We start from the raw sequence: 13,970 nt of genomic DNA on the forward strand, positions 1-13,970 counted from the left end.
CACAAAAAAACCTGGGAAGACTTATTTGAACTGATGCAGAGTGAAGTGAGCAGAACCAGGAGAACATTGTACATCATAACAGCAATAAAGTAGGATGATCAACTGTGAATGACTTAACTATTATCAGAAATGTAAGGGTCTGGGACAACTCCAAGAGACTCATGACCAAAAAGGCTATCCGCTGCTATAGAAGGGAGTGAGGATAAGAATAGTGAGGCCAAGGAGTTACTGTTCAAAATCACACAATTCTAGAAATTGTAGTGCTGCTAAATTGGAAACCATAGTCAGTATCAACAGATGACATTTAAGATTTTATTTATTTATTAATTAAAACCTTACCTTCTGTCTTAGTATCAATTCTAAGACAGAAGAGCAGCAAGGGCTGGGCACCTGGTGGTTAAGTGACTTGCCCAGGGTCACAAAGCTGGGAAGTGTCTAAGGTCAGATTTGATCCTAGGGCCTCTGGACTCCAGACCTGGTGCACTATCCCCTGTGATACCTAGTTGCCCCAAGATTTTATTTCATTCTAGTGGCAGATGATTGTGAGCTCCAGAAGATTTTAAATTTGAGATGGAGAAGTTCAAGCCTGTGCTTCAGGAAGATTATTTGGAAGCTGTATGGAGGGTGGGTTGTAGGGGGGAGAGTTGGAAGCAGGCAAGCCAGTTAGGATGCTGTTATAATATAGCTTTCTTTTTAAGCCTTTACCTTCTGCCTTAGAATCAATACTATGTAATATAATATAACATATAATGTAATATAATGTAATAATATGACATAATATGATATGATATAATTTTTAAACCCTTACTTTGTATCTTAGAATCAATACTATGTATGGCTTCCAAGGCAGAAGAGTAGTTGTGTTAGGCAACGGGTGTTAAGTGACTTGCCCAGGGTCACATAGCTGGGAAGTGTCTGAGGCCAGATTTGAACCTAGGACCTCCCATCTGTAGACCTGGCTCTTAATCCACTGAGCTACCCAGCTGCCCCCAATATACTATAATTTTTGAGGGAAAGCTTGTTGCTCATAGGATTATCTTTGTTTCAAAGGCTTTTTAAAGGAAGCTTTTTTTTTCAAGATATCCAGGTTGTACAATGGTTAGAGCACTGGAATTTTCAAATCTAGTCTCAGACACTGACCAGCTTTGTGACCCTGGAAAGTCACTTAACTTCCGTTTACTCAGTTTCCTTAACTGAAAAATTGGGACAATAATTGTACTTACTTCCAGAGATGTGAAGACCACAGCTCAGAAAATATCTGTAAGGTGCTTGGCACAGTGCCTGGCACGTAGTGGGTTTCATCTAAATGCTTTTTGCTTTCTCATTCCCTTCAAGAAAAAAAAATGCTATAAAATGTTACATTCTGTCTTTATTTCTTTTTCTCTTTCACAAGAGAGGGGAAGGGTGGTGCAATGGATAAAAGGTTGGTTTTGAGTTCAGGAAGACCTAGGTTTTAGCCTCTCATGTTCCAGGCATGTCTCTAACATTTAAAGTTTCCGACAGGTTGCCTCACTGCCTCTGTGGAGGGCTCTTTTACATAGGGAGTTCCCAACTGATGAAATCTAGCTGGAGTGGGAACCCCAAAAGAAAGAGAGTGACCTTGTTCTCTTGGGGAGGAGGAGAGGAAGGGGTGGGTCGGGATCTAATTCTGCCTGAACGCTGATAGGCTGGCCTTTTTGCAGTGCCCACGTCATGCTTCTTTTTGCAGAGATGGCTTTACCATGACAGTTGTTGCCTAGCAACGGCGCTTCCTCTGCGTGCAGTACTCCCTCCCTTCCTCCTCCCCTCTCCTGCCCTCTGCTTGGAGCCTGGTCTCTAGGAACACAGGATCATAAACAGCGTTCTCCAAACACCTAGTGGTTGACAATGCAGTGTATTTTTATTTAAAGGGTCTGCTCACTTGCTGCATTTAAACAGGATGTGACCTTGACCTTTATATTCTTAGCAGAAGGTGCCTGTTTTTTTATGATGACAGTATAGGATGTAAGAGCAGGGGCTCCCGTGGCTGGGTCACTTCTGAATGGATCTCTCTATTGTTAGAAGTTGTGTAGTGGAAAGAGTGTTGAACCTGGAATCAGTAGAGACTTGGCTTCTGTTCCGATTCGAACACTCATTTTGTCATTTACGAGTTCCTGAGATTTTCTCCAACTCAGTTTCCTCATCTGTAAAATGAAGATGGTATGTTACAGCCCTTACCTAATTGGATTGTTGTAATGATCCAATCCAGCAAGCATTTATTAGATGCTTACAGTATGGGGCATGCAAGCAAAAATTGAAAAACGATCACTCCTCACAAGGAACGTATAGTTGACTAAGCCATGCAACATATACCTGGCAAAAGATACTTGATAATGGGAAGAGAAAGTGGCTAGACTGGAAGGAATCCTAGAAATCAACAAATAAATGCCTTGTCTGAGGTCACACAGACAAAGTGAGATTTGAACTTTATTTAAAATTTTATTTTTAGCTTCAAATTCTCTTCTCTCTCCTTTTCTCCCCCATGAGAATGTAAGAAAACCAAAATCCATTATAAACGTGTGTAGTCAAGCAAACCATATTCCCCAATTGGCTTCAAATGATCTCAAATTAATTATCCCCAAATAAAAAGCTCAACTTAATTAACCTCAAATATCCCTCAACTTCACTAAATCTATCACCTTTCTATCTGGAGGTGGGTGGCCGTATATTTCATCCTGAACGCTCCGGAATTGTCATTGGTCATTGGGTGGATCGGAGCTCTTAAGTTTTTCAAAGTCGTTTGTTTTCACAATATCCTTATTATTCTATTATTGATTCTATGTGTGAGTCTATTGCTGATCGCCTGGTTCTGCCCACTTCACTCTGTATCAGTTCATATCAGTCTTTTAAGGTTTTTCTGAAACTGTCCCCTTCATCATTTTGGTAGTACAGTAATATTCCATCACATGCAGACACCTTGACTTGTTCAGCCATTTCCCCATTGATGGACATCTCTTCAGTTTCCAATTCTTTGCCACCATGAAAAGAGCTGCTACAAACATTTTTGCATATATAGTCTTCCTCTCTTTCTTTGAGGTATAGACATAGTGTTATCATTGGGTCAAAGGTATACACAATTGAATAGCTTTTGGGACCTAGTTACAAATTGTCTTCCAGAATGGCCGGATTGATTTTCACAGCTCCAGTAACAGTGTACTTATGTTCCTGTTCTCCCTTAACCCCTTCAGCTTGTGTCATTTTTCTTTTTATAAACTTGTAGATTTAAGGTACTTAAGGTACTTCAGTCTGAGGTGGTACTTCAGAGTTATTTTAATTTGCATTTCTCTTATTATTTGTGATTTAGAACATTTTTTAAAGGTGTCTGATAGCTTGGGTTTCTTCTTTTCTTCCTTCATATCTTTGATCATTTGTCAATTGGAGAAGGGCTCTTTTTGAGATTTGAACAAAGCTCCTCCAATTCCAAGTTTAGTTATGTTTTTCAGCATACCTTGTTGGCACTTATTTTAATTTAGAGCTAATATATGTAAAATGGAAACGTGTGAAAGGAAGAGAAGTGAGAGTGAGGGATGACCTTTGGTCAGCCCAAGTCTGTGTTGGTGAACCTATAGCATGAGTGCCTATGTGGAATGGAGTGGGCTCCTTCATTCCCCCTCTCCATGGTGCTTGAAGATGCTTCTCACCTGACTCGCCCCTCTGCCCAGCAGCCCACTGGAGTACTTCCTCCCTCCTCTCTCTGGGGTAAGGTGGGAGGTTCACATGGGTGTGAGGGTTGCAGTTTGGGCACTCCATCTCTAAAAGGTTCTCCATCACTGGCCCAAGTATTCCACAGGTGCCCTGCTGGTCTCAGGAGAAATCAAGGAAGGCTTTCAGCAATTTGAGCTTATGGGAGGATATGATAAGAATCTCACAGGATGGGAAGGTCTTTGGTGTGCTATGATCTCCATCAAGAGTAACAGATGAATGGGAAAAAAAAAACTAAGTGCTTACTTTGCCAAAGCACACACAAAGTACTAGGAAAACAAAGAGAGAAAACAGCCCTTGTTCTTAAGGAACTCATATTCTAATAGAGGAGTTCCAGTTGTAGGGTAGATGGAAAGCCACCAGGCTTCTTAGGGCTCAGAGGCAAACAGATTGCTAATTTATCTTCTTTAGGGCCAGTCCCATGGATAAAGCTGTAACTCTTCAGAGAACCATCTGTCTAGGACAATGGAAGTGAGAACTTTCTTTTCTGGGTCTTTGTTGGCTGTGGCTTCTGAGGAGGAGCCGCCCGGGTAGCTCCTGCTCAGGGGATTCTGGTTGTGCCAGGACTACTCCCCTATACTATGACTGGGAGACTTGAGCTGAAAGCAGGACTGACTATTGGGGGACAAGGGGACTGGACTGCTGTTATAATTTTTGGTCAGTGTTTTATATATGTAAAGAGTTTTTCAAAACTTAAAGTTTTGAAACTTATATCCTTTCCTGGAAGGAAACAACGTGTATAAGTAAAGGCAGAAATATGTCACATTAATTTCTTGGGTTTCTGAGCTAGCTTTTGATCCAGGAAGACAGGTTCAAATTCTGCTTCTGATGAATTCTTGCCTCATAGCTTGAGTATCTCAGGAAGAAGTTGGAGGGTTTGTGCTGAGCCCCAACAGCATCTAGGGATTCTAAGAGGCAGATGGGCTGGGGTGTTGCATTTGGGAGTTGGGGCTAGGCTTTAGATAGGCATGCCTCATTTTAAACTTCACAGTTTTTTTTTTTTTTACAAATTGAAGGTTTGTGGCGACTTTGCTTCAAGCAAGTCTATTGGTGTTGTTAAGGGTAAATTTTAGGGTGGAGACTTAATATATTATTTAATGGTTGCCAGGGATTTAAATTCTAAATCCCAATAAAATATTAAAGTCAGAATAGAATTTTATGGTAGTTTATTTACAATAGAAGGAAGAAATTATGAATGAGGGAGAAAGAGGGAAAAGGATAGAAGATCTATTCCTACCTGGCCTGAGCCAGGGGAAGTTCAGAGGCCTCAGCCAAGGGGCTTTCCCAGAAGATTAAATCTAGCTCAGCTTCCAGCCACGAGGCTTCCTCCAAGATGAGGGGCCTCCTTAGAGGCTGGTGCCTTCAGAAAGCCAGGGAAAGGGGAGTCAGCCTTATCACTCACCACATGGTCTAAAATTCGTAGTACCATTTCCCCAGCAGCATGTGTTCATATCATTTCTCTGTGTCACATTTTGGTAATTCTCACAGTATTTCAAACCTTTTCATTATTATCATCTCTGTTATGGTGATCTGTGATCAGTGATCTTTGACATTACAGTAGTAATTGTTTTGGGAGGCCATGCCCATATAAGATAGCCTACTTAATTGATAAATGTCATGTGTGTTCTTAATGCTCTACCAAGTCCCTGTCTTTCTCCCTTTCTGTGGTCCTCCTTATTCCCTGAGACACAACAGTATTGAAATTAGGCCAGTTAATATCTCTATAATAGCCTCTCGGTGTTCAAGAGAAAGGAAGAGTCACTCAATGAGGCAAACTTTATTGTTGTCTGATTTTTAAAGATTGCCACAATCACCCCAACCTTCAGCAACCACCACCTGGATGGGTCAGTAGCCATGAACATCAGGGCAGCATCCTCCACCAGCAAAAAAAATTATGACTTTGCTGAAGCCTTAGATGATGGATGGTTAGCATTTTTGAGCAATAAAGCAAAAAATTTTGCTAAAAAAAGCAAAAAATACCTTTAATGAAGATATGTACCTTGTTCTTTTAGATATACTCTTGCTCCCTTGATAGACTACAAGTATAGTGTAAAAATAAGGTTTGTATGCATTGAGAAAAGACAAAATTCACTTTATTGCCATAGTGTGCTTTTTTTTTTGCTGTAGCCTAGCACCAAACTTGCAATATCTCCAAGGCATGCCTTTATAAGACAGGATTCACAGGATCACAGATTTTGAATCAGAAGGGAGCTTATTGAGCCTATTCTAGCCTTTTCTCAGTCCCCCCAATCCCACACCTGATCTCCTATCTCTGTGTCCTTTCATATTTGCATCTCCCGTGCTTAGTGCAGTGCCTGGCACACAGTAGGTGCTTAATAGATGTTTATTGATTTATTGACTACTGACTGTTGACTGTGTCTTTGCCCTGGATGTCCCCTCTGTCAGGTAGGTACTCCCTCCTCACCTTTGCCTCATAGAAACTCTTTGTGATATATTTTGGGCATTCTATGTGAAGCCTTCCTCGGTCCCCTTCAGTTGCTACTTTTTGTTGAACTATCTTGTATTTGTTTTCATATACTTGTTTGTACTGGAAGGCAATGTGTCATAATGAATAGGGAAGAGGTAGTATTGGATTCAGGAAGTTATGAGTCCCAGTGTTGCCTCTGATACATATTGACTGTGTGACCCTGGGCAAGTCACCTGTCCTATCACAGAAAGTACTTGCCTCTACTAGTAGAGGGATTTTTCTCATTCACAAGTTCCCTATACAAAAATGAAATCACAGGTCCCATCATGATTTCTCTACTTACAAATGAATGCATTGTTTCTCTTGTTAGAAGTTTAAGTTCTGGGGGCAGCTGGATAGCTCAGTGGATTAAGAGCCAGACCTAGAGACGGGTCCTAGGTTCAAATCTGGCCTCAGACACTTCCCAGCTGTGTGACCCTGGGCAAGTCACTTGACCCCCATTGCCTTGCCCTTACCACTCTTCTGCCTTGGAGCCAATACACAGTATCAATTCCAAGATGGAAGGTAAGGGTTTAAAAAAAAAGTTTAAGTTCTTTAAGAATAGATAGAACAGTAGGTAGAGTGATGAACTTGGGGTCAAGAAGATCTTAGTTTAAATTCTGCCTCAAACATGTACTAGCTGTGTGATCCTGGAGAAATCACTAAAAAAAAAATAAATAAATTTCTATTTGCCTCAGTTTCCTTATCAGTAAAAGGATATAATAACAGTCCCTACTCTTTTTTTTTTAACTCTTGCTTTCCATCTTAGAATCAATACTATGTATTGGTTCTAAGGTAGAAGAGTGGTGAGGACTAGGCAATGGGGGTCAAGTGACTTGCCCAGGGTCACATAGCTGGGATGTGTCTGAGACCAGATTTGAACCTAGGAGCTCTTGTCTCCAGGCCTGACTCTCAATCCACTGAGATACCCAGACACCCCCAACAGTCCCTGCTCTTAGGGATGTTGTGAGTACAAAGTGACACAAAATTCGTAAAGTACTTTGCAAACATTAAAACTACAAAAATGCTAGCCATCGTTCTTAGAGATTCTTTCCTTCGTATTTGTATCCCCAGCACCAAGCATGGTACCTGGCTTGTGGTAGGGGCTTAACAAATACCTGTTGATTGTCTTCTCTTCTTGTCATTGGTTTCTGTATTTACAAAATAACCTTAGTCACAACAGGAAAAAATCATGATAATTTACATTCTGGTTTTATTTAATCTATTACACCTCCCCTTGCCCAAATTTCTTTATTGATTATTTTCTTATGAAAAGGAATGCCAATGCTTTACCCATGCATCTTTCTAATAACTCTTAACATCTGACTTCATATACCAGTTGTGTGAGCTTGGGCAAGTCATTTAAACATTGGTTGCCTCAGTTTCCTCATCAGTAAAATGGGGATAATAATAACACTTTATCCCCCAAGGCTGTTGTGAGGATCTAATGAATTAATAATCATAAAGCTCTTAGCAAAGTTCTTGGTGCATAGGAAGGTCTGTGTAAATGTTAGCTGTGATTATCCTGAGTCACTTCTCATGTACATGGCTCAAGGAAATAGACTTTTTGATTTGGTTATCTCTATCTCTATCTCTATCTCTATCTCTATCTCTATCTCTATCTCTATCTCTCTATCTCTCTATCCCTATCTCTATCCCTATCTCTATCTCTATCTCTATCTCTATCTCTATCTCTATCTCTATCTCTATCTCTATCTCTATCTCTATCTCTATCTCTATCTATCTCTTTGTCTTTGTCTATATCTATATCTATATCTATTTCTATATCTATATCTGTGCTGTCCAATGAAATATTCTGGATGCAGTAAAGACCTTCCCCCTCTATTTGGTATTTCAAAGCCTTCACAACATGGGATAAACCTCCTTTTCCAGGTTTACTTTCTGTTATTTACCTTCACTCACTCTTCCTTTTTTTTCCCACATACTCTCTTGTCTCTGTGCCTTTGCCCAGAACACCCTACTTTCTCACCTCTGCCTCTTAGAATCTCAAGTTTTCCTCAAAGCTCAGCTTAAACGTTCCCTTCTGCAGGAAGCTTGTCCTGATCCATTATATCTGTGAGAACTTCCCATCACCCAGTCTGTTACTTTGTATTTATGCTATATACATTTTAATATATTTATATGTATTGATATTGGGCAGCTAAGTGATACAGTGGATAGACAGACAGACAGAGCCCTACCTGGATTCAGGAAGAACTGAGTTCAAATCTGGCCTTGGATACGTACTAGCTCTATGATCTTGGACAAGTCACTTAACTGTTTGACTCAGTTTCCTCATCTGTCAAGTGAGCTGGAGAAGGAAATGGCAACTCACTCAAGTGTCTTTGCCAAGAAAACCTCAAATGTGCCTGGGTAAGTCACTTAACCTTGCTTGCCTCAGTTTCCCCATCTGTAAAACAAGATGGAGAAGGAAATAGTGAACCACACCAGTATCTTTGCCAAAGAAAACCTCAAATGGGGTCACAAAGAATTGAACATGATGAAACACCTGAAAAACAATAGGTTGGATTCCCACTAGAATAAGCTCTTTGAGGACAGGGACTCTCATTTTTCACTTTGCTCCAGTTCCTAGCACATAGTAGATGCCTAATAGAGGCTCACTGACCAACAATTGTGGTGCTGGGGTATTCATTGTATGATGGAGTCAGATAAAAAAATTCAGTGGGTTTTGCAGAAGGCTGTGCAAATGGGGTATTTTCCTTTGTACGAGAGGGGGTTAATGTGCTTCCCTCGGACAAGATTGCTGTGTGTGGTGGACAGAGGCGAGGATGCTTAGATGAGTGAGAGAGCAGCCCTGGAGGTGGACCTAGGAGGAAGCCTAAACACATTCTCTGGACAGGAACAATGATAATAACAATGTGAAAACCTATGACAAAATAGTATCTTTTTTGGCATACTAGAGCCATGGGACTCTTCATGCAGTCTGCCTATGAGTCTTTGAGAGTTCTCTTCTTTGCTTTAAGGAATTAGCTGCATAAGGAAAGAATGGGGGCCGATGTGCTTAAGCAGAATGAAAAAGATCTGGGGGCCCTCAAGGACTGCAAGTCCTCTATGTGGCAATAGCATGACCTGGCAGCCCCCAAAGCTATTGGGATCTGTAGGTTGCTTTTTAAGAGGGACATGTCCATAACTTGAAAAGTGTAATTACGGTTGTACTCTGCTCTCTTGAGACCTTGTCAGGGCTGTTGTGTGTCCTATTCTAAGAAGGATATTTGACAAGTCCTTAAAAAGGACCCCAAATCACACGATAGCAATTGGTGGGATTATGAGTCTTTTGGCTGGAGGAGAGGGAGCTAGGAGGTGCAGGGGATAGAGTACTGGACTTGGAGTCAAGGAGACCTGACCTCAAAACTGGCCTCAGATCCTTCTCAGTGTGACTTTGGCAACTTTGCCTCAGTTTCTCCAACTGTAAAATGGGAATAATAAAAATCTACCTCACACAGTTGTGAGGATCAAATGAGATATTTGTAAAATGCTCAACACACAGTAGATGCCATATAAATTCTAGCTATTATTATTGTTATTCTTAGAGACTTGGGTGGGGATTACTTTGAGTGTTTGAAGAGTTGTTACGTGGAAGAACAACCATCCTATGTTATATTTAAAGGCTAGAAAGGACCTTAGATGTCATTTAGTCCAGCCCCTTCATTTTATTATATAATATAATATAATAATAAATAATAACATTAAATAATACATATTCATATAAATAATAACATTAATAATATATAATATAGTATATATGTATATAATAATAATAAAAACAATAATAATAAAAGTAATAGCTAACACTTTAAGGTTTAGCTAATAATAATAATAATAGTAATGGCTATGGCTAACACTTTAAGGTTTGCCAAGTGCTATTCAAATTTTATCTATTTGATTGTCATAGCAACCCTGGGAGGTAGATGCAATTCCTCCCCTCCCTCCATTTTATAGATCAGGAAACTGAGGTTGAGAGAGGAAACATGATTCATTCAGGTTTATGTAGCCAGGATTTAATTTGTCCTAATTACTCCAGGGGACCAAAGTAGGAGCGAAGCGTAGGAGCTGCTAAAATGCAGGTTTGGGTTGTGGTCAGAAGAAACTGCTTACTGATTAGAATTTTCTAGAAGGGAGATGGACATTGCTTTGGGAGATAGTGAGCTCCCTATTCCCTGGAGGTTGATTGACTGCTCTTCAGGGATTTTTAGTGGGGATTTGGTTCAAGTTTTATGGCCATGGAAGAACCTTGGTGTTCATTCAGTTCAACCCCTTCATCTTACGAAAGGGGAAACTAAGGCTCCAGGAGATTAAGTGATTATCTCAAAGTCACTCAGGTAATAAACAAGTGATCCTTGGATAGCAAAACCAGGTTTCTTTCCACCCTACTGGGTGGATGTTATTTCTTTGGCTCTACTTTCTTCACCCCTCATCAGGTCATTGTAAGAAGTCTCCATATTCATCATTCTTCATGGCACAGCTCTATTCGATTACATCCATATGCCATCTTTTGTTAAGCCACTTGTCAACCTCAAAACAGACACTTTGTCCCCAGCTTTGTGTTATCACAAAAATTCTCTGGGCATTTTTGTACATATGGATCTTTTCTTACTCTCAAGAGCCCCTGTGGGGTAGAGGCCCAAAGCTAGAGGAATCTGAGTCAAAGGGTACAAACAATATAGTAGCTCTTCAGGCATTAATCTCACAGCATTTTCCAGAAGGGTTCAATCAGTTCCCAGCTTTGCCATCCTGTGTTCTCCACGTCTCCCCAACAGTGAGTTTTCCTCTAGCTCAGTGAGTAGGAAGTGATAGCTGAAGGATGCTTAAATCTTCTTTTATCTGATTATTAATGACTCTGAACATTTTTTAGGTTGTTATTTCATAGCTTATATTTCTCATGAAACCTATTTGTTCTTCTCTTTGGACATCGACTCTCCATTTTGTTTGATTTATTTCTGGAAGCTTTATTGATGCTTTTGATGTTATATTCCTTTATTGATCCATTACTCATAACACAACAAGAGAAACCAGCCAACACGGCGATGTGCACTATCTTTTGTGTTTATTCTTTATATACAGTACACTCTATGTAAAGAAAGACATATTTATATGTAAATATAAAAATATCAGTAATTCTATTTTATTATCAATATATGTTCTGTTCAGTTGTTTTTAACCATGACGGGCTCTTTGTGACTCCATTTGGAGTTTAGATACTGGAGTGGTTTGTCATTTCCTTTCCTAGTTCTTTTTTTTTAAACCCTTACCTTTTGTCTTAATATCAATCCCAAGACAGAAGAGTGGCAAGGATTAGGCAAATGGGGTTAAGCGACTTTCCCAGGGTCACACTGACTGAGGATAGATTTGAACCCACGTTCTACCAACTCCAGGCCTGGCACTTCTCCACTTCTCCCTTCTCTATTTTATAGATGATGAAACTGAGGTGGGCAGGGTTAAATGACTTGTCTAGGGTCACACACTAATTAGACATAACTAATAAATATCTGAGGCCAGATTTTATCTCAGTAAGAAGAGTCTTCCTTACTCCAGGCCTGGCACTCTATCCACTGTACAACCTAGATGCCCATAAATATGTTTTTATTTAGATTAATTCACAATAATATTTATAACAACATAGAATGTTTGGAATTTATATTTATTATGCTATATTTAGAATAACAGAATATATTTATAATATAGAATAGTTTTATAATAATATAAAATGTATTGATATTTAAGTAATTATATACACATAGAATTATAGATACAAAAATGTATATTTGTATATATTCACATGTATGTATAATGCCTTGTCCAATAGAATGTAAGCTCTTTGAAGGAAAGATTGGTTTCATTTTTGTCTTTGTACAATGTCCAGCCTTTAACTTAGTAGACATAATGAATGTTTGTTGATTGGTGACTGATTGACAGCACATACAACATTCTGCACCCGCACCCCCTTCCTCTGTACTATGAGAAGGGACGTGTGTTTCATCATATTTTATTTATTTTTTTAGTTTTCTTTTTGGCCTTTCCTGTAGACATCTTTGAAACACTCCATATTTCAGTTAATTGTAGAAGACTAGATTTATAGCTTGAAGGGAACTTCAAGGTCATCTGATCTATTTCCCCATTTTACATATTAGGGTACCCGAGAGATAATAGTGGGGTGACTTGCCTGTGGTCATCCAGGAGCCAAGGTCATGGACCTTTCATGGACAATTAGATGAGTCTACAAAGAAGAAGTTCAGACACAGAAGAAAGAAAAAGCAAATAACTCTAAGTAGGAAAAATTCCCAATTTTGTTTCCAGAATCATTTTAAGTTTTGTATTTTATCCAGAGTTCTTAACCTCTTTTGGTGTCGTGGACTCTTTTGGCAGTCTGGTGACACCCTTCTCAGAAGAACATTTTTAAATGCTTAAAACAAAATACAGAAGATTTTAAAGGAAACAAACATTATTGAAATTCAGTTATCAAAATATTAAAAATATTAAATACAAATTAAAAACATTTTTAAAAAAGCTCACAGATACTCTGAAGGCTCCATAGGTCCCAGGTTCCAGACTCTCTCTTTGCTCATTTGTCCGGTTGGGTAACTTGGCTTGTCTCTGTCTTCCAGATTTCAGAAGGAGGTCTCTATGTGTGCATGAATACGTTCCTGGCCTTTGGAAGGGAACATGTTGAAAGGCACTATCGGAAAACTGGACAGTGTGTGTACATGCATCTGAAAAGACACGTGAGAGAGGTGAGAGCTGGCTTAGCCAGGGAAGCCTTTAATTGGGTCTTGATGGCCTTTAATTGGGTCTTAAAGAGGTATTCATATAATTTTCCATGGATGATCTGGCTCTTTTTGGCTAGTTCTAGTTGATCTGATTTGGAGAGACAAGGATAACCCCGTAATTGAAATCTACGGCTAATCCTGACTCTGGATTTCAGTCATTAATTTCCCTTCCCTCCCTCTAAAGCTTTGACTGGAATTCTTTGGTGCCCTCTTAGATCTAAGGACTTATTTCACTTATTCACAAACAATGAACTATTTCAAAGCCAGATCAAGGCAGATAGAAGGAAAAGAAACTGGATAGTCCATAAACCGAATGACCAGTTTTTGGAGAACCGAGTTAGTTGTATTTTAATATAATTTCCATTTGCCAGAGCCTGATTCTTCTGTCAAAGCCCTCTTTTGAGGCCCCCTTGTGATGTGGAGACGGAGAGCTGAGACTTTGGTCATGTCCTGCCATGTTAAAACAGCCTCAGGGATGGAGGGTTGAGGGCCCGTCATCCTAGGACCAACCTTGCTGAGTTTGAAAAGGTTCATTCCCATGGTGACCATAGGGAGGGGACATTTTTGCCCATAACAGCCTTCTAAACCCATCTGCTCAATTGTAGCAGGTTGTAATAACCAAAGACCATTTCCCAGGGGAGGCAACGAATATGCTTAATTATTTTCCAAGAGCTGAGGGAGAGGAAAACAAAAAGTGGGGGGAGGAAGAATCCAATATGTGAATAACACCAATCACTGGCGCTTATATAGTACTCAGAAGTTTGGAAAGTGCTTTATGTTAGTTATATCACTTGAAACTCTCTCTACATTCTATTGAGACTTATTATTCCCATTTTCCAGATGAGGAAACGGAGGCTGGGGGTGCTGAAGTGACTTGCCCAACATCACACAACTAATAAATGGAGTAGGTGGAATTTGAACTCAGGCTTTCCTGACTCTCAAGCCCAGGACTCTATCCACTAGGCTTTATTGCTTCATGGATTATGCCACTTAGCAAT

The 13,970-nt window shown here is 39.7% G+C and overlaps 1 protein-coding gene across 2 annotated transcripts in view; it reads left to right on the top strand.

Annotated features, from left to right (window-relative positions):
* The window catches only part of USP13 (ubiquitin specific peptidase 13), a 139,766-nt gene that overhangs the window by 25,615 nt on the left and 100,181 nt on the right, over positions 1-13,970 (top strand). For both annotated transcript variants that reach the window (XM_001368179.5, XM_007501977.3), the window contains exon 2: positions 12,811-12,936. In XM_001368179.5, coding sequence (XP_001368216.3) covers positions 12,811-12,936 — 126 coding nt within the window. The remainder of the gene's footprint in view (positions 1-12,810; positions 12,937-13,970) is intronic.

Source organism: Monodelphis domestica, chromosome 8, assembly GCF_027887165.1.
Source record: "Monodelphis domestica isolate mMonDom1 chromosome 8, mMonDom1.pri, whole genome shotgun sequence".
Taxonomy (NCBI): Eukaryota; Metazoa; Chordata; class Mammalia; order Didelphimorphia; family Didelphidae; genus Monodelphis; species Monodelphis domestica.